We start from the raw sequence: 24835 nt of genomic DNA on the forward strand, positions 1-24835 counted from the left end.
TGGAAACAAAGGACCAAATGACCCCTTTGATGACATATATTTGGGGGTGGCATGGTAGCATAGTGGTTAGCACAACGTTTTATAGTACCAATGACCCAGGTTCAATTCCCTCCAATGTCTGTAAGGAACCTGTACTGCATGGGTTTCCTCCGGGTGCTCCAGTTTCCTCCAACAGTCCAAAGACATACTGGTTGGTAGGTTAATTGGTCATGGCAAATTGTCCTGTGATAGGCTAGGGTTAAATTGGGGGTTGAAGTGCTGCAAGGGACTATTCTGCGTTGTAGTTCCATAAATAAAATAAGTAAGTAAATTTCTACTGTTCCAATTTCTGATGATACTCTGCTTACAGTTCTGTCATGCAAAGCTGTCAGATGAGTTTTCAACATTCTCCTAACTTTACACCTCGTATTTCCATACAACATAGGCCGAGCCAATTCCACCTGTTGAGTGCCTGCTGGATTCCTGAGCAACCCATCAATTCTATACCCTCATTTCTTTCTTGTTACCTCTCCCATGACCATTAACACCTGCCCCATCTTTCACCACTCACCTAGCCCACACTGTAGCTAAACTCACCTTCCAACCAGCACACCTTTGAAATGTGGGAGGGGCTTCTGTTGAAGTGCAATGCATCTGACTTATGAGCTCCTATCTCCACAAGAAATACAATACAGTGCAAAAGTCTTAGGCACATATAACTAAGGTGCCAAAGGCACAAATCACTTGATTCTAAACAACTGGTTTATTGATTATTACTCAATGTCTCTCTGGTGCTTCCTGCTCCTTCCCCCTTCCCCCAACCATGAATCCCCTCTCCCTGCCCCCTTCCCACTCTTGGTCCACGATAGAGAAAAATATCAGAATCAGGCTTATCATCACTCACATATGTCGTGAAATGTGTTTTTTTTTGCAGCAGTACAGTGCAATCCATAAAATTACTACACTACTGTGCAGAAGTCTTAGGCACATATATATAGCTAGGGTGCGTAAGACTTTTGCACAGTCCTGTAATCTTGATTGCTTAGAAGTACGAAGCCTTCCTTCTTACATCATCTCTTCACGCAAGAGTTCATCTGTTTTATCTTCCTATTCCTGTCCTCACCAGCGTTTACTTGTAATAATCAGCAGACTATTACTTCTGAGATCCTACTTTTTAGCCTTTATCCTAGAACCGCAAACTCTATCTAGAGGACTTCATCCCCCCTTTCTACTTCTGCATGTTTCCATTTCTGATGAAATGTTAACTGCTTCTCCCTCCCCAGAGGCTGTCTGACCTGTTAAATGTTTCCATCAGTTTTCAGCTTTTGCTTTGACAGTATCTCTGATTACCCGTGAAACAAATACTCCTGTTGCAGTAGTGATATGTTCCGTGGTTTTCTCATTTACTCTTGATACCTGGCAGGTGACCTTTAAATATTCTGCCAACTATTTTTCTCCACAAGAGAATCCGCCAACAAACTTCACAGGAGCTTTTTGCCACTGCAGTCAATAATTCCAGAAACATTTCTTTAGAGTACAAGCTTTTGTTTTAAAAATAAATCTCCACCGGGTAAATTTCTTGTTTCTGTTTTCCAAGTCAACACATTTAAAGCACCCAAATAGGGCCCAGTGTATTGAAACAGGCAGGAAGATGAGCTGCTGCAACTTGCAACAGCAGTTTAATAACTGGTACTGAGGTCTACACTCTTCTGCCCTGTAAACATCAAAACCAATTTAGGTCAATGGATATATCACCTGAGTTATAGGGAAAGGTTGAATAGATTAGGACTTTATTCAAGGAGTGCAGGAGAATGATGGGAGGTCTTACAGAGGTTTTGAAAATTATGAGGGCTCTAGATAGGGTGAACGTTTGTAGGCTTTTTCCCCTCAGGTTGGGTAAGAGTAGAACCACAGGTCATAGGTTTAGGGTGAAAGGAGAAATATTTAAGGGAAATCTGCCGGGGGTGGGGGGGCGGGATACTTCTTCACTCAGAGGGTGATGAAAAGTTTGGTACGATCTGCCAGCGGAAGTGATAGATGCAAATTCATTTATAACATTTAAGAGAAATTTGGTAGGTACGTAGAAGAGAGAGGGAGAAATGGAAGGCCATGAACCAGGTGCGAGTAGATGGAACTGAGCAGAAGAGCAGGCTAGCATGGATAGATGGGCAGAATTGCCTGTTTCTGTGCTGTGGTGCTCTATGACTCTGACTCTAAATTGATGGAGTTTGCCCCTGCTGTGTTTGCTACCTGCTTCTCCTCAGACAGGATGCAGTCCCTCAAATCCGAAAATTTAAGGGTCAGTATGCTCTGTAAATAGGCAGAAATAGCTTCTCCTCCTTCAGAGCATTCCTCAACACCACAGGGACCTGCTGGTTTGTGTCCAGGAAATACATGTTCCATATTATTAAGAATAAGAACATTTACCCAATTTGACAACTTAAAGTTCCAGGGTTAGATCCCGTAAATGATTTTTACCCATCTATCCCTCATTATGTTTCATTTCCCTCTGATCAGAGATTACGGGTGGTTTTGCCCACAAAGGCAGAATGATTTGTGTAATAACTTGGTAGCATAACCGTTAGTGAAACGGGGTTGTCCGTAGTGAGTACGCACGTTCTCCACGGGCTTCCTCCAGATGCTCTGGTTTCCTCCCACATTTCAAAGGTGGTGCAGATGGGTAGGTTTACAGCTACGGAACTGGGCCTGTTACCGCACTGGATCTCCAAATGAGAATAAAATTAACAACCTCCTTCTGCTTCACATGTGAGTGAGTTTGGAGACATAAGAGAGCACCGATGCTAGAATGAGGAACAGAAGAATCAAACTGCAGGAGGAACTTGGTGGCCTGGTAACATCAGGGGGACGGTCGGGGTTTCAGGTCGAGGCAATGTTGCAAGTTCTTTGCTCCTTTTAACTAACTTCAACCACCTCCCTGTTAACAGATCATCTGCATGACTAAAGCCACACTCTGCTCAATGTAATTGAACAGACCACTGCAGCACAGTACAGGCCCTTCAGCCCACAGTGCTGTGCTGACCCTTAAACTAAGACAGACCTCCCTTACCTGGGTCCATTGACTCCTTGGTTATTTGTATTGGTCCATGGCATAAAAAAAAAATGTCAGGAACCTCTGCTCAGAGATAAGCTCACAATATTCTGGACTACCTATCTGTTATCAAAATTGCTGCTCTCCTGCTTGCCACAGAAGATGCAAAACTTGCCCTTTACCTTCTCCCTTCCTGCTGGTCAGGGTACCAGCAGCTCCTACTGGGTGAAATCTGATATCTTGTGTATTTCACTTCATTAGCTGGTCACTGTGTTCCTCTATAAAGTTCAAAGTAAAATTTATTATCAGAGTACAAACACGATGGGGTGGATATTAATTTTACATATTTCTCTTTTGGGTGCTTTTTTTCTCTTACTGTTATGAATTATATGTTGGATTTGTTTGTTTTGCACTGTATAAATCTCCATCTTGTTGTTGGGTTCCTCTTTGTAGTTTCCTTGTAGAAATGCATAAAAAATTAATTAAAAAACACGTCACCACTTACAACCCTAAGATTCTTTTTCCTGCGGGCATTCTCAGCAGATCCTTAGAATAGTATCTGTAAACAGGATCGATGAAAAAGTAGAGCATAGGAGACAACAAACTGTGTAAATGCAAATATAAATAAATAGCAATAAATATTGAGAGCAGGAAATAACAAGTTAAAGAGTCCTTGAAGTGAGATCATTGGTTATGGGAACATCTCAATAGATGAGTGTGGCTATCGCCTTTTGTTCAAGATCCTGATGGTTGAGGGGTAGTAACTGTTCTTGAACCTGGTGGTGTGAGTCCTGAGGCTCCTGTACCTTTGACCTGAGGGCAGCAGTGAGAAAAGAGCATGGCCTGGGTGGTGAGGATCTCTGATGATGGATGCTGCTCTTCTACGACAGTGTTTCATGTATACTGGGGAGAACAAATGCCAACGGTGTAATTGCTTTTCTGAGTGGACACATTCAGCTCTCAAACAGGACTGTAAGCTTGTATTTGCATTTCTGAAACTCTCTCTTTAGCCTCCTACACTGCTCCAGTGAAATTCAGCTCAGCTTTAATGTAAACCACTTTGAACTACATTGTTTTGCATAAAAGGTTCTCTATAAATAAGTTATTATTTAAAACACGACGTATCAATATGCCATTTTGCAGATTCAGTGGTGTTAACCAATTCAAACATCCACTCCTTCCATTTTTTCCTCAATAACTGGTATGGCAACTGGCTCCTCTTGATCTTTTGTTTTTGTTTCTTATCCCAAAACTAGTTCATTATTGTCCTCCCATCACCTAGAAAACATTGAAAGGACTAGACAGAGTAAACATGGAGAGGATGTATCCTGTGGTGGGGGAGTCCAAGACCAGAGGACACAGCTCAGAATAGAGGGATGTCCCTTTGGACCAGAGATGTGGAGGAACTTCTTGAGTCAGAGGGTGGTGAATCCTGTGGAGTACAAGTCATTGAGCATACTTAAAATGGAAATTAGTGGGCTCTTGATTAGAAAGCGCATCAAAGATTACTTGGAGAAAACTGGCGAATGGGTTGAGAGGAAAAATAAACCAGCCATGATTAACTGGTGGGGTAGACCCGATGGGCTGAATGGCCCAATTCTGGTCCTCTGTCTTATGGTATCATCATGATGCTTATTATCACTGTCACAGTGAGGAACAGCCTCCTATTTTGTTCATTTCCTGGATGATGTGTCATCTTCTGCCCGCCAACACATCTGCATCACTTTAGAAGACAATTAGTTCTTTCTTGAACCAAGAACTTTGGCTGACCTGCAGAACATATCTGGCATTTTCAGAGTATCTTTCTCAAAATTTTTGTTACTCAACTTTATAACATTACCATGATCTTGATCTGTTTGTTTATTATTTCTTTCCTTTTTGGATTTGTATAGTTTTTGTTGTCTTTTGCACACTGTACGCCCTATTGGTGTGGTTTTTCATCGATACTAGTATGGTTATTGGATTTATTGAGTATGCCAGCAAAAAAATGAACCTCAGGGTTGTATATGGTGACATATATGAACTTCGATAATAAATTTACTTTGAATTTTGAGCTACACTCTCTAGCCAAAACCTAAGCTATGCTTTAATACGACTTCCTAATGTCCGTACTTTCCCCTGGCTATCCTGTCAGTGCTGTTTAAGACCTTATTTCTTATAAATCTGTTCACAGTTCGTGAGCACTGCAATAGATGAGCAGGATTTCAAGTGTTTGTCTGGGCTGGGCTCATGGTCACTTGACCAACACACCTTTCCGTTATATTGAGTGCAATTTTCCTAGAATATCTGTGTTTAAAATATGTTTTCCTTTACGTGATCATTGCAAACAAGCTCAACCTTATCAACGTCATCTGTAATCTCCCGTGAAACGGCAATGCTCAGCCTCCTGTTTTAAGTTCAAGTTTATTGTCATTTGACTATACATATATACAACCAAACAAAACATTCCTACAATCTACAATTGACCCACACAATGTACATCATACGCAGAACATAAACCCGAATATTATAAAATAAATAACTTTATCAACATGGGTGGCACGGTTGCGGAGTGATCAGCACAACGTTTACAGTACAGGTGACCTGGGTTCAATTCCCACTGCTCTTGCAAGGAGCTTGTGTCTCCTCACGACAGCGTGGGTTTCCTCTGGGTGTTCCGGTTTCCTCCCACAGTCCAAAGACGTACCAGTTGGTAGGTTAATTGTTCATTGTTAAAATTGTCCCGTGATTAGGCTGGGGTTAAATCTGGGGTTGCTGGGGAGCGTGGCTCTAAGGGATTCCGTGCTGTATCTCAATAAAAAAATTCAAACTGCATGCAGTAAAATGCAGCACAGATAATCGGCAAACAGTAAACAGCTCGCTGTCAAGGTGATGAGAACTTCTGAAGTGCGGCTGAATATTCTGGTGATGCTCCCAGGTAAAGATTTCAAGAGTTTAGATACAGTGACAGTGAAAGAGCAGTCATGTATTTCCAAAGCAGGTTACAAACGTGCAGAAAGTGCAGGTAATGGTCCACCCGCTGCTCTGGTCTCTTCTGTTGACAGAGACCATGCGGAGTAGTGCAGTTATGGAACTACAGTGTATGTTGTACACGAAGATGATGAAGATTAACCACTGTGTTTGATAATCACATTAATGTAAAATGTTTTTTTGAAAATATTTGACATACTTTTTAAATAAAGAGGTTAACTTTATTTGTCACATGCATGTCGAAACACACAGTGATCTGCGTTGCTTTGCGTCAACAACCAACACAGTCCGAGATGCGCTATGGGCAGCTCGCGGGTGTCACAATGCTTCTGGCAACATAGTCACAACTTACTAACCCTGGCTATACGTCTTTGGAAATGTGGGAGGAAACCAGAGCTCCTGGAGGAAACCTACATGGTCACAGGGAGGATCACTGGGGACCCGAGTCACCCCAACCACAAACTGTTCCAGCTGCTGCCATCGGAAAAGGGTACCGCAGCATTTCAGGCAGGACCAACAGGCTCCGGGACAACTTCTTCCACCAGGCCATCAGACTGATTAACTCACACTGACACAATTGTATTTCTAAGCTATATTGACTGTTCTGTTGTATATCTTACTGTTGGAGTGAGTTTTTTTGGGTAGATGATTTGTTTACACTTAAATGACTTTGGCCACCAGATTTCTATTTGACAAAGTACTGTGCATTGAGTCCACAACAATGCGCTTCCTGAAAAGGTGTGAATACCAGATGTTTCTGGTGCCGTTGTTTGACCTGATGCTGTAGCTTTGAAGACAGTATTATCTATACATTATAAATATTAATCGTCTTCTATGTTAGCACGTCAAATGCCAAGTAAATCCTAAAGGCTGTGGGTACCAACTCAGACATGTTGGCGTCGGAAGGAAAGGATGGTGTGATATTTTGTATGTAGCTTCAAAAGGAAGCATTGTTTATGCATTGTCTGTAACTTTTTAAGTAGTGACTGCCTTTGTGTTCAGCATATAAATATCGAGCCCACATTGGGCTAGCAGACCTTTCTCCTGAAAGCATCTCTGTCCGTATGATGCCTGCTTGTTGTGTTGAAAAAAGAAGCTGCTTTCTATCTACCAGCGACTCTGTCTCTCTGGTAATTTCATTCACGCTACAACACTTACTCTGCATACTATTTATTACAAATTACTATAATTTGGACATTGTACATTCAGACAGAGATGTAACGTAAAGATTTTTACTCCTCATGCATGTGAAGGATGTCAGAAATAAAGTCGATTCAACTCAAACTCCTTACAGATAGGAATCCCAGGTAGACACTGGGAGGTTGTACAGACTCCTTACGAGCAGTGGTGGGAATTGAACCCCGATCTTAGAGCTTGCGCTGCAAAGCGTGACACTAGCCACTTCACTACCGTGCCACCATACTCCACGCGTGGGGTATACTCAACCGTGGTTAGCTGGTGGTCGATGGAATCGGCGATTCTGATGGTGGAGGGGGTGCCACTCAAACGGGACGACTTGTGCTGGAGGGTGCTGCCGTCCCCAAGGTTGGGTGAGCTGCACTCACCCATGGCAAGCAGAGACATGTCAGCTTTCTCCTGTCCACTCATCACCCACTTCTTTCAAATGTAGTAAAATAAAATGAAATAATCAAACCAAATTAATCACAGATTCCTTTCTAGTGGCCTTGGGCAGCTACAAAAAGTGTGCATTGTCTTTATCTTATTTATGAAATTAGCCTGCACAAGGTGTCCAACATATGAAGCTGCTCAGAAATTCTGTTTTACTTTTGCTTACAACAGTTTCCACAAGGACTAGATCTATTCTTAAATCGTGCCTGTTTATGGATTTTCCCTCTACCCTGTCATCTTTCATTAATATTCTGTGCTATTTCATCTGCACGTACTTCTCAAACAATGAACCTGTCCTATAATTTCACAGGAGTACTGAATACAATGTAGGGCATGATCAGAAACACAAGAGATTTTGCAGATACTGGAAATCTTGAGCAACACACACATGTTGGAGGAACTCAGCAGTTCAGACAGCATCTACGCAGAGGAACAAACAGTTGATAGTTTGGACTGAGACCCTTCATCGGGACTGGAAAGAAAGGGGACAGAAAATAATTGGTGGAAGAGGTGAAGGGCTGAAGAAGAAGGAATCTGATAGGGGAGGAATAGTGGACCATGGGAGAAAGGGAAGGTGGAGCTGGGCAAGAGGGAGGTGATAGGCAGTTCAAGAGAAAAGAAAGGGTGAGAGGGGAACCGAGAATGGGGAATGGAGAGAAGTCGGGGGGGGGGGGGAGAAATTACTGGAAGAGAAACTGATTTTCATGCCATCCTTTTTGGCAAAACTATAAATATAGTCTGAGAGGATGTTTTCAAAGATTCACAGGACCATAAAACCAGAAGCGATAGGAGGTGAATTAGACCATTTGCCCATCAAGTCTGCTCTACTGTTCCATTGTGGCAAATTTATTAACATTTTCAACCTCATCCTCCTGGTTTCTCTGGTTTGCCCTGACAAATAAAAAACCCACCAACTTTAAATGTTCTCAATGATTTGGCCTCCACAGCATCCGTGGTAATGAATCCCACAGATCCACCACCCTCTGGCCAAAGAGTTTCCTACTCATCTCCACATCCCTCTATTCTGAAGTTGTGCCCTTTGGTCCTAGACTCACACACTATAAGAAACATTCTCTCCATATCCACTCTAGATGGATAGATAGATAGATAGATAGATACTTTATTGATCTCAAAGGAAATTGCAGTGTCATAGTAGCATTACAAGTTCACAGGTATACAAATATTAGAAGAGAAGTAAGAAAGAATAAAAAATAAGTTACCTCAAACAGTCTAACAGGAGGGGGTCATCACTTCCCCCGGCTATAGGTTGACTCATTATAGAGCCTGATTACTGAGGGTAAGAATGACCTCATATACCGCTCTTTGGAGCAGCACAGTTGTCTTAGTCTAACTAAAAGTGCTCCTCTGTTCAGCCAAGGTGGCATGCAGAGGGTGAGAAACATTGTCCAGAATTTCCAGGATTTTCTGTAGGGTCCTTTGCTCTACCACAGCCTCCAGTGTGTCCAGTTTGACTCCTATAACAGGTCAGCTTTTCTAATCAGTTTTTTGAGCCTGTTGGCATCACCTGTGTTCATGCCATTGCTCCAGCACACCACCACATAGAAGATTGTACTGGTGACAACAGACTGGTAGAACGTGTGAAGGAGAGGCCTGCGTACTCCAAAGGACCTCAATCTTCACAGGAAGTAGAAGCGACTTTGGCCCTTCTTGTACACAGCCTCTATGTTGATGCTCCACTCGAGTCTGTCAACCAGTTGCACCCCCAGGTAGTTTCAAGTCCTCAACACATCTAAGTCCTCTCCATCTATAGTAACTAGGAGCAGTGCAGGTTTAGTCTTCCTGAGGACTAGTTCCTGAGGATTGGAGGGTGGCTAATGCAACCCTGCTTTTTAAAAAAGGAGGGAGAGAGAAACCAGGGAATTATAGACCGGTTAGCCTAAAATCAGTGGTGGGCAAAGTGCTAGAGTCAGTTATCAAAGATGTGATAACAGCACATATGGAAAGCAGTGAAATCATCGGACAAAGTCAGCATGGATTTGTGAAAGGAAAATCATGTCTGACGAATCTCATAGAATTTTTTGAGGCTGTAACTAGTAGAGTGGATAGGGGAGAACCAGTGGATGTGGTATATTTGGATTTTCAAAAGGCTTTTGATAAGGTCCCACACAGGAGATTAGTGTGCAAACTTAAAGCATGCAGTATTGGGGGTAAGGTATTGATGTGGACAGAGAATTGGTTGGCAGACAGGAAGCAAAGAGTGGGAATAAACGGGCCCTTTTCAGAATGGCAGGCAGTGACTAGTGGGGTACCGCAAGATTCAGTGCTGGGACCCCAGTTGTTTACAATATACATTAATGACTTAGACGAGGGAATTAAATGCAGCATCTCCAAGTTTGCGGATGACATGAAGCTAGGTGGCAGTGTTAGCTGTGAGGAGGATGCTAAGAGGATGCAGGGTGACTTGGATAGGTTGGGTGAGTGGGCAAATTCATGGCAGGTGCAATTTAATGTGGATAAATGTGAGGTTATCCACTTTGGTGGCTAAAACAGGAAAACAGATTATTATCTGAATGGTGGCTGATTAGGAAAAGGGGAGGTGCAATGAGACCTGGGTGTCATTATACACCAGTCATTGAAAGTGGGCATGCAGGTACAGCAGGCGGTGAAAAAGGCGAATGGTATGCTGGCATTTATAGCGAGAGGATTCGAGTACAGGAGCAGGGAGGTACTACTGCAGTTGTACAAGGCCTTGGTGAGACCACACCTGGAGTACTGTGTGCAGTTTTGGTACCTTAATCGAGGAAGGACATTCTTGCCATAGAGGGAGTACAAAGAAGGTTCACCAGATTGATTCCTGGGGTGGCAGGACTTTCATATGATGAAAGACTGGATCGACTAGGCTTATACTCGATGGAATTTAGAAGATTGAAGGGGGATCTTATTGAAACGTATAAAATTCTAAAGGGATTGGACAGACTAGATGCAGGAAGATTGTTCCCGATGTTGGGGAAGCCCAGAACGAGGGGTCACAGTTTAAGGATAAAGGGGAAGCCTTTTAGGACCGAGATGAGGAAAATCTTCTTCATACAGAGAGTGGTGAATCTGTGGAATTCTCTGCCACAGGAAACAGTTGAGGCCAGTTCATTGGCTATATTTAAGAGGGAGTTAGATATGGCCCTTGTGGCTAAAGGGATCAGGGGGTATGGAGAGAAGGCAGGTACAAGGTTCTGAGTTGGATGATCAGCCATGATCATAATGGCGGTGCAGGCTCGAAGGGCCAAATGGCCTACTCCTGCACCTATTTTCTATGTTTCTATGTTTCCTAAAGTCCATCACCATCTCCTTTGCCTTGCTAATTTTGAGCTTCAGATGATTCAGCTAGCACCATTTAGCAAAGTCCTTCACCAAGGCCATGTATTCATCCTTCCATTCTCCCTTTAGACACCAAACTACTGCTGAGTCATTAGAGAATTTCTGCAGATGACATGACTCAGTGTTAAATCTAAAGTCCAAGGTATACAGGGTAAACAGAAGGGAGCCAATACAGTCCCCTGTATCTAGGCCTTTCATAGAAACATAGAAACATAGAAAATAGGTGCAGGAGTAGGCCATTTGGCCCTTCGAGCCTGCACCGCCATTTATTATGATCATGGCTGATCATCCAACTCAGAACCCTGCACCAGCCTTCCCTCCATACCCCATGATCCCCGTAGCCACAAGGACCATATCTAACTCCTTCTTAAATATAGCCAATGAACTGGCCTCAACTGTTTCCTGTGGCAGAGAATTCCACAGATTCACCACTCTCTGTGTGAAGAAGTTTTTCCTAATCTCAGTCCTAAAAGGCTTCCCCCTTATCCTCAAACTGTGACCCCTCGTTCTGGACTTCCCCAACATCGGGACAATCTTCCTGCATCTAGCCTGTCCAATCCCTTTAGGATCTTATACGTTTCAATCAGATCCCCCCTCAATCTTCTAAATTCCAATGAGTACAAGCCCAGTTCATCCAGTCTTTCTTCATATGAAAGTCCTGCCATCCCAGGAATCAATCTGGTGAATCTTCTTTGTACTCCCTCTATGGCAAGGATGTCTTTCCTCAGATTAGGGGACCAAAACTGCACACAATACTCCAGGTGTGGTCTCACCAAGGCCTTGTACAATTGCAGTAGTACCTCCCTGCTCCTGTTCTCGAATCCTCTTGCTATAAATGCCAGCATACCATTCGCCTTTTTCACCGCCTGCTGTACCTGCATGCCCACTTTCAATGACTGGTGTATAATGACACCCAGGTCTCATTGCACCTCTCCTTCAATATTCTATAGATTTCAATGAAATCCCCCCCACCTTCTTCTAAACTCCAGCAAGTACAGGCCCAAAGCCATTATACGCACCTCATACATTAACCCTTTCATTTCCAGAATCATCTTCATGAACCTCCTCTAGACCCTCTCCAATGCTAGCACACATTTTCTTACATAAGTTGCTCACAATGCTCCACATGCAGTCTAACCAATCTCTTATCATGCCTTGGCATTGCATCCTTGCTCTTAGATACTAACTCACTCAAAATAAATGCTAGCATTGCATTTGCCTTCCGTACAACGGTTTCAACCTGCAAGTTAACCTTCAGGGAATCCTGCACAAGGACTTTCAAGTCGCTTTACACTTTGGAGTTTTGAATTTATTTATTGCTCCTTTTTTCTTTTGAATTTGCACAGTTGGTCGTCTTTTTCACATTGGCTGATTGTCCGCCCTGCTGGGCGCAGTCTTTCATTGATTCTATGGTGGTCTGTGGATTACTGAGTATGCCCACAAGAAAACAAATTTCAGGGGTGTATAATGGTGACAGATACAGTACATAATTTGATAATAAAGTTATTTTGACCTTTGGACTTTCAGTAATCACCCCCTTCTGTTCCCTTTTTTCCCTTCGTCCCATCACCCCCTCTTCCCCTTCCTCATCATCTGCCCATCCCTCACATTCCTCCCTCCAGTCCCCCTCCCCACTTCCTTCTCATTGTTCCATGCTCCACCTTCGTCTCCCATCAGATTCCAACTCTTTCAGCCCTTTGTCACTTCTGCCTATCACCTCCCAGCTTCCTACATCATTCCCACCCTCCCCTTCCCTCACTTGCCCATCATCCCTCTCACCTGGACTCACCTCTCGGCAGGCATATCTTGCTCTACCCTTCTCCTCCTACCTTTTTATACTGGCTATCTCCCCTCCTTCTTTCCAGTCCTGATGAAGAGTCTCAGCCCAAAATAATGACTGTAGAGTTTTGTTTTCCCCTTGGTAGATAGAGCCGGACCTGCTGCTGAATTCCTCTAGCATTTTGTGTGTGTTGCTCCAGATTTCCAACATCTGCAGTTTCTCTTATGACTCTGTAATATTATCCCTGTTTCTGGCACGTTCCTTGAAGAACATCAGGATACCTATTTTTGGGTTTGATCCAGCAAAGGGATTTTGCCTCCTGTAGCTCACTTAACTTGTTATTAGCTGTCATAGCAAGTTTACAATCAGTGGCCACTTTATTAGGTCCTTAATGCAAATAGCTAATCAGCCAATCATGTGGCAGCAACTCAATGCACAAAAGCATGCAGACACAGTTAAGAAGTTCAGATGTTGTTCAGGCCAAACATCACAATGGGGAAGAAATGGGATCTAAGTGGCTTTGACCGTGAAATGATTGTTGGTGGTCTGCTGATCTCGGTTTTTCAAGCACTGTTTTCTAGAATTTACACAAAAAAAATGTAGTGGTAGATCTGTGCACTAAATTGCCTTATTAATGAGAGGTCAGAGAGTAGCCAGACTAGTTCAACCTGACAGGAAGGCAACAGTAACAAAAATAACCAGGCGACACAATAGTGGTGTAGAAGAGCATCACTGGATGCACAACATTATTTTATTAGATTATATTATTATTATTAGAGGCATCCGTTAGTCTCGTGAGACCATGGATTTGCGCCTTGGAAGGTTTCCAGGGCACAGGCCTAGGCAAGGTTGTATGGAAGACCGGCAGTTGCCCATGCTGCAAGTCTCCCCTCTCCACGCCACTGATGTTGTCCAAGGGAAGGGCAACAGGGCTGATACAGCTTGGCACCGGTGTCGTCGCAGAGCAATGTGTGGTTAAGTGCCTTGCTCAAGGACACAACACGCTGCCTCGAACTAGTGACCTTCAGATCACTGCACCGACGCCTTAACCACTTGGCCACGCGAAAGATACAGCATGGAATAGGTCTCTGCGCCACTCCTAGCAACCCCCGATTTACCCTGCCCTACTAACTAACCTATCAAACGGTACACCTTTGGACTGTGGGAGGAAACCGGAGCACCCTGAGGAAACCCACACGGTCACAGGGAGAACGTACAAACTCCTTACAGGCAGCAGTGGGAATTGAACCCGGGTCGCCTGAACTGTAAAGCGCTGTGCTAACCACTACGCTACCATGCCGCCCTGTCGAAGTACCTGTCAAACTTTGAAGTGGATGGGCTACATCAGCACAAACGTTCACTCAGTAGCCACTTTATTGGGTACAGGGGGTGCCTAATAAAGTCGCCGCTGTGTATAATTTTGGATAAAAGGTTGTCTGGTTTCATTTGAGGGATTACTTTACTTTCAGCCAAGGTATGGATTTGCAGTGTGTGGTACTACCAAAATTTCATTCAAAGTAAGGTTTAATACACAATACATTTCTTCAAACTTTGTTTTTACTGCATTGCCCACTGCACTTTTGATTACGCGCATAAATAAATCCTTCTGGGAAGTTGCTGCTATTCGGTACGTTCATCTGACCTTTCATAAAAACAGGGCTCCTTGCTTTGTATTTTGCTTGTAATAGTGATTTTATTCAAAGATTTTGCAATGTTACTGGTTCTTGCTGTAACACTGCAGGGCACAAAAATCTACATTCTACAAACAAACAGACTGGGAGCAGACATGGGCCGTGGCAGTCAGGTCCACTCCGCCATTCAGGTTTATTACAAGTACATCGAACATTGGGTGGCGGGATGGCGATACGCCTCTACCAAAGGAGGTACTTCTTCCCACCACTAGTCAGTCACCCGTGGGCACGGTGTAGCACCTGCTAAGCCCCCCGATCAGGGTCACGTGAAGTCATGGGAGCAGGTGGCGGATGGTTGTATGAGCAGCCGGTGTATAGCACAAGTCCTGGCTATGTGACCACTGACACCAGGCAAACAGTCTCTGAAGAGTATTGATAATGGCTGGTGGGGTTACCCGTCTTGTAAGGACACTGCCTAGAAGGAAGGAGGCATTGGCAAACCACTTCTGAAGAAAAATTTGTCAAGAACAACCATGGTCACAGGAAACATGGCCGCCCACGTCATATGACACGGCACATAGCAAACGGACATCGAACATGTGTGAAATGTGTTGTTTGCATTAGCAACCAACACAGCCTAGGAGTGTGCTGGGGACAGGCCACAAGTGCTGCCACACATTCTGGTGTCAACACAGCATACCCACAATGCTCAGCTGAATACAGAACAGGCAACAAAGCAACAGCAAACAAGCCCCTCTGCGCGCGCACACCCTCACATGTGCACACCCTCACACTCACACTCCAGCTCCAGGCTTCAGCCACTGGGCTTCGACTTCCAGACTCCACATCCCTGTCCATAACCCTAATCTAACTTGCCCTCATCATTGTCCCTAAACCCTATCCTGACCTCTAACTCCCCTCACCGTCCCCAAAACTATCCCTGTGAACTTAAAAAAAAACAAGGTTGAGCCAACATCTCACCGGATAGCACAGCTCAGCACCATCTTGAAAAAGCATTCAATCAGCTCATCACAAACGTGAGAAAATCTGCAGACGCTGGAAATCCAGAGCACCAAAAAAAAACCCACTGAATTCATCCGTCCTAATGAAGGGCCATGGCCCAAAACATTGACTGTTTACTCTTTTCCATAGATGCTGCTTGGCCTGCTGAGTTCCTCCAGCAATTTGTGTATGTTGCTTTCAATATGTTCATGCCTGAACTGACTATAACCTCATTTCCACCTTTCTACCTGCCTCTGGTACACGTCCACTGTCTTGCAAGAAGCTTTCTACTCTTGCAGCTTTTATGTGTTTAACCAAATATTGGTACTTTCCTTTGCCCTACTCATTGCTGGTTCTGCTATAGCCAGCATGAGCTGCTTAGATCAAACTTCACAGCCCCTGGGGAGCACGACGTGCCAAATGATTTCAAGGCAGCTTTCACACCCACGGCAGACTGCCTGCTTACTTAAAGATTTCAGCGCCCACACTGTGGACATAGAACATATCAGCAGGGTGCTGATATCGAGAGTGGTTAGATCTGGTTTAAGTCAAGCTAAAATACTTAAAGCTAGCCGGCAAAGCAAGCAGCACAGCTTGATATTGCAACTGCTTTGCCCATGACTGCAAGAAACTACACACAGCTCAACACATCACGGAAACCAGCCTTCCCTCCGTGGACTCTGTCTACACTTCTGCAGTCTCAGTAAAGCAGCCAGCAAAACCAAAGACCCCAGCCACCAGACCTTCTCTCTTCTCCGCTCTACGTTGGGTAGAAGATACAAAAAAACCTAAAAGCACATTCAAAATTCAAAGCTCAAAGTACATTTATTATCAAAATATGTATAAACTACACAACCTTGAGATTTGTCTCCTTACAGGCAGCCACAAAACACGAAACCAAGAGAATCCATTAAAAAAAAAGATCAACAATCAGGGAATTGAACCGATTGCTGGTGCCATAAAGCGTTACGCCTGCTGCCATGCTACCATACAGCCCACAGTATTTACTAGTAATATTATTACCAGTTGTAAGCACAGAGCCAGAGGGGAAAGAACTAAATAAATCTCAACATCGTGATTTGACTTGACCAAATATTTCAACGGGCTACCAATTTCCATTGGTCTACTGGCCACATTACTACTCAGCTACTTTAATAAGAGACGACATGCAGTCATCTTTCCTTTCCCTCTCAACGCAGAAAGTGACTCTACACAACACCCTTGCTGTGTTATCACTGAGGAAACCATTACAAACACAGTAGTCATAAACTGACAATAGTTATTATAAACTGCGGAATACAGAGTTTAGTTCAGAGACAGAAATCCAAATCAGTGGATGCATTTACTTTGCTATATGAATTCTCCACTATTACACCATTCTGTACTGACTTGGCAATTGTGACTTGCTTCCTTTTGTTGAATTTTGTGAAGGAAATCATTCAATGTGATAAGGATTTTCAAGTAGTTTAAAAAGTGCGTCAACTACAATTCAAATTTTCAACCATCAACTCACCTGTTTACTCTTCTAAAATAGAAGAGACTTTTAATGCAAGGCTATACAGTTCACAATGATTATAATTACTTTAACTTTATCATGCATGCAATATTCCCATAATATTATAAATATAATTTCTGTAAAGGTGTTAAGGATAAACATCCAACATGACTTCCTAAAATAAAACAGAGTTCCTTTAAACATATCATATTGTACAATTACCTTCATGTGAATAATTCTTACATCAGGTACAGGCAAACCTATTGATTGGCAATCTGGAATACAATTGTAAATCTATCTGGATAGCAAGAAAGTGAACCATTTCTGTAACTTTGATTTACTGCCCTCTGGTCCTGTTGTAAGTGCTTTCTTCTTGATTACATGGTTGTAAGGACACATTACTTAAGATATACAACAAGGAACAAGCTATTTGATCTAATCTGTTCATGTTGGGGTTCAGTCGGGCATTTTTTTTGGTTGCTTCTTTAAATCCATCAGCAGAGTTGTTTCTTTCTCTCTTGCAAGCTTGTCCAGCACCCCTTGCCTGTTGGTATGTCTCACTTCAGCAACACCCTTTCCTCCTTCTCACTTCCTTGAAAACATTGTCTATTTTTAAATCAAACTTTTACAACTCAGAGAATCATACAGCACTAAGGCAGGGAAACAGGTCCTTTGACCCATCTTGTCATCATTTCTTTAGCGTCATCATCACAGAAAAGTAGAGCACATAAACAGGTCCTTTGGCCCATCTAGTCTGAGCCGAGCCATTTTAAACTGCGTGCACCCAGACCATAGCCGTCCATAACCCTCTCATCCGCGTACCTATCTTAATTTCTCTTAAATGTTGAAGTCAAGCCCGGATTCACCAGTTCTGCTGGCACCCTCTGTATGAAGAAGCTCCCCTTCATGTTCTCCTCAAACATTTCACATTTCATTTTTCACTTGCCCCGCATCTAATCATTTGGACGTGATATACTCTGAGTAGTGTTCTTTACGCTTCTCTGTTACAAAAGTAAATGGGCTACTTCTAATATTCTAAATTCAAGTTATTCACTTTTCTACCTCAGAAAAAACTTTGACTGAAAAACATTTAATCAAAACTCTGTATTAAGATTCACAACTAGAATCCCTTTTAAAGAGCCATTCCAAAGAATTATGATTTTTTTTTACTTTTTTTCTATTTGAAATATTTAATTATTTCCCCAGTATCCAGGCTATGCTCTCTTCTCCCTCACACCATCGGGCAATCTCACACCACCAAATTCAGGAACAGTTATCATCCTTCAACCAACAGACCTCTGAACCATCTCGGACAACTTCACTGACTACAACACTGAACTGATTACATAGCCTACAGACTCACCTTCAAAGAGTCTACAACTCAAGTTCTCAATATTATTTATTTTTTAATTTGGACAGTTTGTCTTCTTTTGCACATTGGTTGTTTGTCAGTCTTTGACTATGTACAGTTTTTCATAAATTCTTTTGTATTTCTTTATTTTCCTGTAAATGCCCGCTAGATAATGAAACTCGAGGTTGTATATGGTAACATATATGTACTTTAGTAATAAATGTATTTTGACTTTATGCAGGAAATTAATGAGGAAATGACTGGTTCCTGATCTTTCATTATTAGAATTTTGTGATTAAGTTGTAAACATCTTGATAAAGCTTATTACAATTATACTAAAGGAAATTCCCTTGAATATTTCATTAGTTACTAAGTAGAAAAAGAAATCTAAAAATATTTCTTATTCACCATATGGATGCCAAGCTTCAAAGTATAGATTGATTAAAATTTAAAAGGAATATTGTTTGTTACACTGCCAGTAAGCTCCAAAAATAAATGAACAAATCTGCAACTTCCATCAAATTTATTGTGGGTGAATTTGGTGGCAGCACACGACTTGATAAAAAGATAAACAGCCAGTGGTTTCAATTGAAGATAAGAAGATACGAAAAGAAAATTTTACCATTCTTCAAATATTATCATCAAAATAGCAGATGGGTGCCTCAGCATAACGTCTAACTGAAGAGCAATAGCACAACAAAGCAGTTCCCATGTGGGGTAGTGATCACCATCAGGAGTTCCACCTGCCTAATCCACTTGTATTAGAAAATGCACTCCAAGAAGAAAGCACAAAAATAAAATGCAATAGCAATGGACTCAAAATGATAATCTATCACTAAGAAAAATAAAACACAATAAAATTAAATGAAAGGCCTTCAAACCAGAAACAATATAATTAAAAAGCACCTGTACGTTTGTACATTCATGACCGTGGATACACAAGAGATTGCAAATGCTGGAAATCTGGAGCAACACACAAAGGAGCTAGAGGAACACAACGGGTCAGGGAGTGTCTAAGGAGGGAGATGGACAGTCAACGCTGCAAGTTGGGGTGCTGAGAAAGGGCCCTCATCACTCCTCGTTTGGTGGTTAGCTTTCCTGTCATGCACTGAAAATCCTTTGAAAATTTGCTGGAAGTTTCCTAGTTGGAATTCCATGTACATGACCTCTTGGGATTCAATTCATCAAAACCAAATTCGTTGATGAAGGATTTGGTCAGTAATTCTCATGTCTCTGTGGGTAGCTTAGTGTCACTTTCTGTATGACAATCTAGCTATGAAGCACCCTCAGGCATCTTACTGCCTGGGAGTTGTTATTGATTTGTAGTTTTTTTATTCATCAACCCTAGAATATATCCTAAAACCATACCTTTCTGGCCCCAAATTACTGAGCAAGGTCACCAATGATCCATTGATGCATAGCAATCCAATGTAAGGGAATTACAGTCATTAACCTCTTATTTCTCACCAGCTTGAGAGATGGGACATACTTAAAACAGGAGTGACGCAGTACTTTGAGTGAAATATGATCAATGATACCTATCCCATCACATAATGGATGTTTCTAGTGTCACACAAAATGCTGGAGGAACTCAGATGGTCCAGGCAGCATCTATGGAAAAGAGTAAACCGTTGATGTTTCGGACCAAGGCCCTTCGTCAGGACAACTGTCTTATCAGTTGAGTGACAGCAGTCATTGGTAGCAGTCTACTGACAGAAATGCCCTGCTAGCCACAGGAAGCACAAAACTGTAGAATGGAGGAAGCTGGGTGTAGGACGAAGATACACCAAAAAAAAAATCAGGAGTTTACACTGCAGGTTTTAAAATAATAGTCAGATTTCTAGGATGTAGCTACTCGCAACACTAGTCTGGTGATGTATACATGGAGTTCGGGCGCAACTGCCAAAGCACTGAAATAATTAGGTCTGGTAAATAAATAGATGGAGAATTGGAGCAACGCAAATATACAGATACAGACACACAGACACACTCAGACACAATGCTGGTAACGCAGCAGGTCAGGCAGCATCTATAAACAGCCAATGCTTCAGGCCAAGACCTTTCTTCAGGACTTAGAAATGTCGATATTTCAATTATCATTGAATTTTATTAAAATGTATTTAATAGTTAACAACTATTGAAGGCTACATATGGTTTGAGTGGAGGCAGAGAGGACGGAGATGGTTAGATTTTAATCTATGCATTTGCCATTAGCTTGGATATTTCACTTGGGCAGGTGGTACAGAGAGCTGAGGTAAAAACTGAAAGTACTCAGCAGGTCAATCAAGAGCTGTGGAGAGAAAATAAAAGTTAAGGATTCAGTTTGATTGCTTATCATTGGAAGTAGAAAAGGTTAAAGATGTAACTGGCTGAAGTGGAGACTGAGAAAGCAAGGAAAAGAAGAGCAGAAGGGAAGAGTCCTGATAGCATAGACAGGAGAGATTAAATGAGTAGACCTTAAGCTGCAGAGAAAAAATGTGTAATAAAGAGATATATAAAGAATATTCTAGAAAATCCCCAATAACAGAATGATGGTAACACATAGAAAATGGTGGTGGAACTCATCTATGGAAAGGAATAAACTGTCAAGGTTTCAGGTTGCGACCCATCAGGATCCTTCCTCACCTGATGAAGGGTCTTGGCCCAAATCATCGACTGTTTGTTCCTTTCCATAGATGCGGCCTGACCTGCTGAGTTCCTCCAGCATGTGAGTGTTACTCTGGATTTACAGCATCTGCAGAATATCTTGTGTCTATGACAGGTGGGTGATGGTTGTGGTTAATGATTCACCAATTGCCTGGCTCCAGGCCCAATGAAAGACCAACTCAGGCTGAAACATCAATGCAATTTTCTCCTCCATGGATACTGTCTGATTGCTGAGTAGTTTCTTGTTAAAAACTCAAAAGACAACACTTTTTTTTGCATTTGTACAAATAAACTAAGATAGTCTTAGTTTTTGTTGTACACCCGACAAATAAAACTGTTCAATAGGACCATTTGGTACAGTAATAATTATATTGGAAAGTGGATGGGGCAGGTTACAACTAAACCAATTCAGTTAACAAATCCCATTCTCTCCCTGTCTTTAAATAAGGCCATAAGAAGTAAGAGCAGAATTAGGCCACTCGGCCCATTGAGTCTGTTCTACCAACTGATCATGGCCGACTTATTCTCTTGCTTCTCCCCTTTGATGTCCTCACTAATGAAGAACTTGATGATATATTAAATTGAGGCTCCATCTACCTGGAAGAGCCTTAGACACTACTCCCCAGACCATCCTCCCAGTAGCCTAACTTGCACAGTAAGACCTAAAGCAACACCCACCCACAAAATTGAACTTTCATCTCAGGAGAGGACCTTCTTTAGACTTTACTTTATTGTCACCAAACAATTGATACTAGAGCGTACAATCATCATAGCGATGTTTGACTCTGCGCTTCGTGCTCCCTGGATTACAAATCCATGGTAAATATTAAAAATTTAAATTATAAATCATAAATAGAAAATAGAAAAGGGAAAGTAAGGTAGTGCAAAAGGCTGCTATTAGAATTGGTACAGCAATTCTTAATAGCCAACAATGCAGTTATTTTCTTAAAAACTGGGAAAATTATAATATTAGGAAACTCTGCTACCCTTTGACTGAATATATTATTGCTACTTACTGTTTGCATCAGTGGTTATATAGTGATAAAATATTTTGTCTTCCTTATCAACAGAAGATATGCAATAAGTAAGAAAATAGACAGAATTAGAACATCCAACCAACATTGGCTCAATCCATAACTCATTTTACAACCAACCTCATACTTTGGTGTGACCCAGCTGCAAACTCTGTGCAGTCTATCACCCAGCTGCTTTTTCAACAGAATTATGAGGCCTGGAGTTTTAAATATCTCATTGTTGTGCTGATAAAGTGATACTTGCTTTTGTACTCCAACAGCAGCTAATGAGTTCTCTAAAATGGTATCTGCACATCAAATTGCCTGTAACTTGATTCGCTATCTCATTAGCTTGAAAAGCCAATAGAGTGGGGGAGGGGGTCTGCTGTCTCGAAGCTCTCAAGATGATGCCTAACCATCCTAATGCTGACTTAGCACACTGACTGGTAACAGCTATTCTCCTTGTGGTAACTTGGGGGTGGGGTGGGGTGGGGTGGGGTGGGGTGGGTGGTGGGAGATGGGAGATTATTGCCATCAACGCCAGTTGCCAATACATTACAAAGCATCTGGTTCATCTGCAACAAAAAAAAATCCTTTTTATTACAATTCATTTCAGACCACTCTGAAAAATTTGGTTAGAATATCCCAAAGCTACATCGCGAAACCCTGTAGACGTCTGAGGAAAGCAAAATCTCATTAACCAAAAACTCACGGGTTCTATTATATATCAGATGTTAAAGTTAGTCATCTGGGTAATTTTATTCTTAGATTTTGATATATTTCGTGAATTACGAGAAAATTATGCATTCATTCAAGATGCGAAATTTCATTAATTTCTCTATTAGATAGTGTTTATCCATTGCGAACTTTTTGGACGTATAGACCAGTTCCGAGAATGTTCAAATTATTTTCAGGCAATCAGACCAAAGCTATTGCTGTCTTTACGCCTACAAAACTCTCTGTTAATGGCAAGAGGTTATCGACCTGAAATATTTAAAGCTGTACACTGTGTCACTGGTGCTGCTAACAATTTGCTTAATTTCAAATTTACAGCAACAGGGGCATTTTTGCTTTTCAGATGGTCACTGCTGATGCCTTAAAAGTTTGGGCTTGAAAACAGTAAACTAGGGTGAAAAGCATCACAAATAAAGACCGCCGGCAGCGTTAATTCTGCGGACTGAGACTAGATGCTGATGCTGTGCCAGACTTACCTGCCCCTTCACCAGGCTGGCTGCGAACTGCCTCATGACCGCCTCCACGGTGTAAGCGCTGGACCAGCCTCGTGGTGTCAGCAGCTCCATGCAGATCGCCCCGCCGTCCAGCACGTAGCCGTTCTCCAGCCGGGGGCTCAGCACCCTCATGAAGGGCGGCGAGAAGGGGAAGTTGTCGGGGAAGTTGAGGTTGAGCAAGATGCACTCGGTGCTGGTCTCCTTCATGTCCTGCCACAGCGCCGAGTCCTTGTCCACTTGCAGCAGCTTGACGTTCCACTCGAAGAGGTTGTCCTCCACCAGTTCCACGCTGATGAAGTGGTCGGTCAGCTTGCGGATGTCCTGCAGCTCCTTCATGAGCCTGCGGCTCCGGACCTGGGCGCAGTGCTGCTTGTTGGGGGGTTGCCCGGGGACTGAGCTGCTGCCGCCGCCGCCTCCTCCTCCTCCGCCGCCCGGGGGCACCTTGCTGCCGGTCTGCTGCTGCTGCGGCTTGTCCTTGCTGGCGTCCTTGGAAGGGGGCTGCTCGCACCTCTTGGAGTTGTGCGGCGGCTGCTGGTGATGGCTACTGCTGTGGTAATGGTGGTGGTGGTGGTCGGACTGCAGCAGGATACTCTCGTTGCCCGAGGCATTGCAGTGCTTGCCGCCGTTCTTCTTGCTCGCCTTGCGGGAGCCTTGGTGCTTTGCCCCGTCCGTGTCTCGGTCGTGCAAGCGGATCAGACCGATTTTTCGAAGCAGGGTAGCCATCTCTCGGCAAGCTGAGCTGCAGCAGCGACCGGCTGTAATCTATTTATTTTTTCCTCCCGGAGGCTTTTAAAGCAGTCGACGCGAAGAAGTAAAACCCGCTTGCTGCTTGGTGTAGCTCATCAGAATGAAGTCATTTTTAGAATCCCATAAATAGGTGCCAAGGATTACGAACACGAAGGGAATATCAATTTTGTAATTTCTTTTTCTAAAAATAAGCCCTTAAGTATCAATTCGGGGTCGGTAAAATGACCGCTCCTTTACCAATCGCAACTGCAGCACAATGGCAAAAAACACACACACACAATCCTTTCTCTCTCCTCCCTCTTTTTTGCGGCTCTTGCTGCGTGTTCTCTCCAGCTCTTGCAAAATGCATAAAAATCCACTAAGATTTTGTTTTGGTCAGGAAATGTAAATCAATATAGGGGGAAAAAAACTAGACGTTCAACCTGGGCCCGAGTTGTTCTCGCTGTCTCTCTGGAAGGGGGTGAGAGGGGATGTGTTCCGGCGCAGTTCAGCTCCTGGGCGGCCTTTGCATGTTTGTCATTGCGCTAAAGCGCTTCCAGCCTCCCTCCGCTGTGAAGCTGCACTCGATCCGCGGCGCTCCAGACCCGAACGTCCACCCCAGAGCTTTAATAAATACCCACCGACCGCACGTCCGTGTCCCTGCTGTCCGCGACGTCAACCTCACGTCGAGATATATCACCAGAAGACATACAAAAGCGGCGCTTGCTCAGATTCAAATTCGGGAGCATCTGTCTATTCGGTCTTTGCTGCACTGGTTAAAAGGTTCAATCCTGCCCCTTTGTGCCTCGTCTAACAATTTGCATTATTTGCGGGGAAAAATCATTTGTAACACAAAAGAAATGCAGGGTTTCGGCAGTACTGCGTTGGCGGGTGGGAGGGCATCCAGTGGAATAAAATCGGCGCTTCCATCGGGATTTGACCAGAAATCCAATTCCAAAACGGTGCTCCTACACTAAAAGTTGCAACGCATTGTTTTTTTTT

The 24835-nt window shown here is 43.0% G+C and overlaps 1 protein-coding gene across 1 annotated transcript in view; it reads right to left on the minus strand.

The window, feature by feature from the left end:
* The window catches only part of ube2ql1 (ubiquitin conjugating enzyme E2 QL1), a 31424-nt gene extending 6828 nt beyond the window's left edge, over positions 1–24596 (minus strand). Inside the window, exon 1 of the mRNA XM_072283016.1 lies at positions 23090–24596. Within this exon, the coding sequence (XP_072139117.1) occupies positions 23090–23830 (741 nt within the window). The 5' untranslated portion in view covers positions 23831–24596. The remainder of the gene's footprint in view (positions 1–23089) is intronic.
* Between the last annotated feature and the right edge of the window lie 239 nt (positions 24597–24835).

Source organism: Mobula birostris, chromosome 19 (genome assembly GCF_030028105.1).
Source record: "Mobula birostris isolate sMobBir1 chromosome 19, sMobBir1.hap1, whole genome shotgun sequence".
NCBI lineage: Eukaryota > Metazoa > Chordata > Chondrichthyes > Myliobatiformes > Myliobatidae > Mobula > Mobula birostris.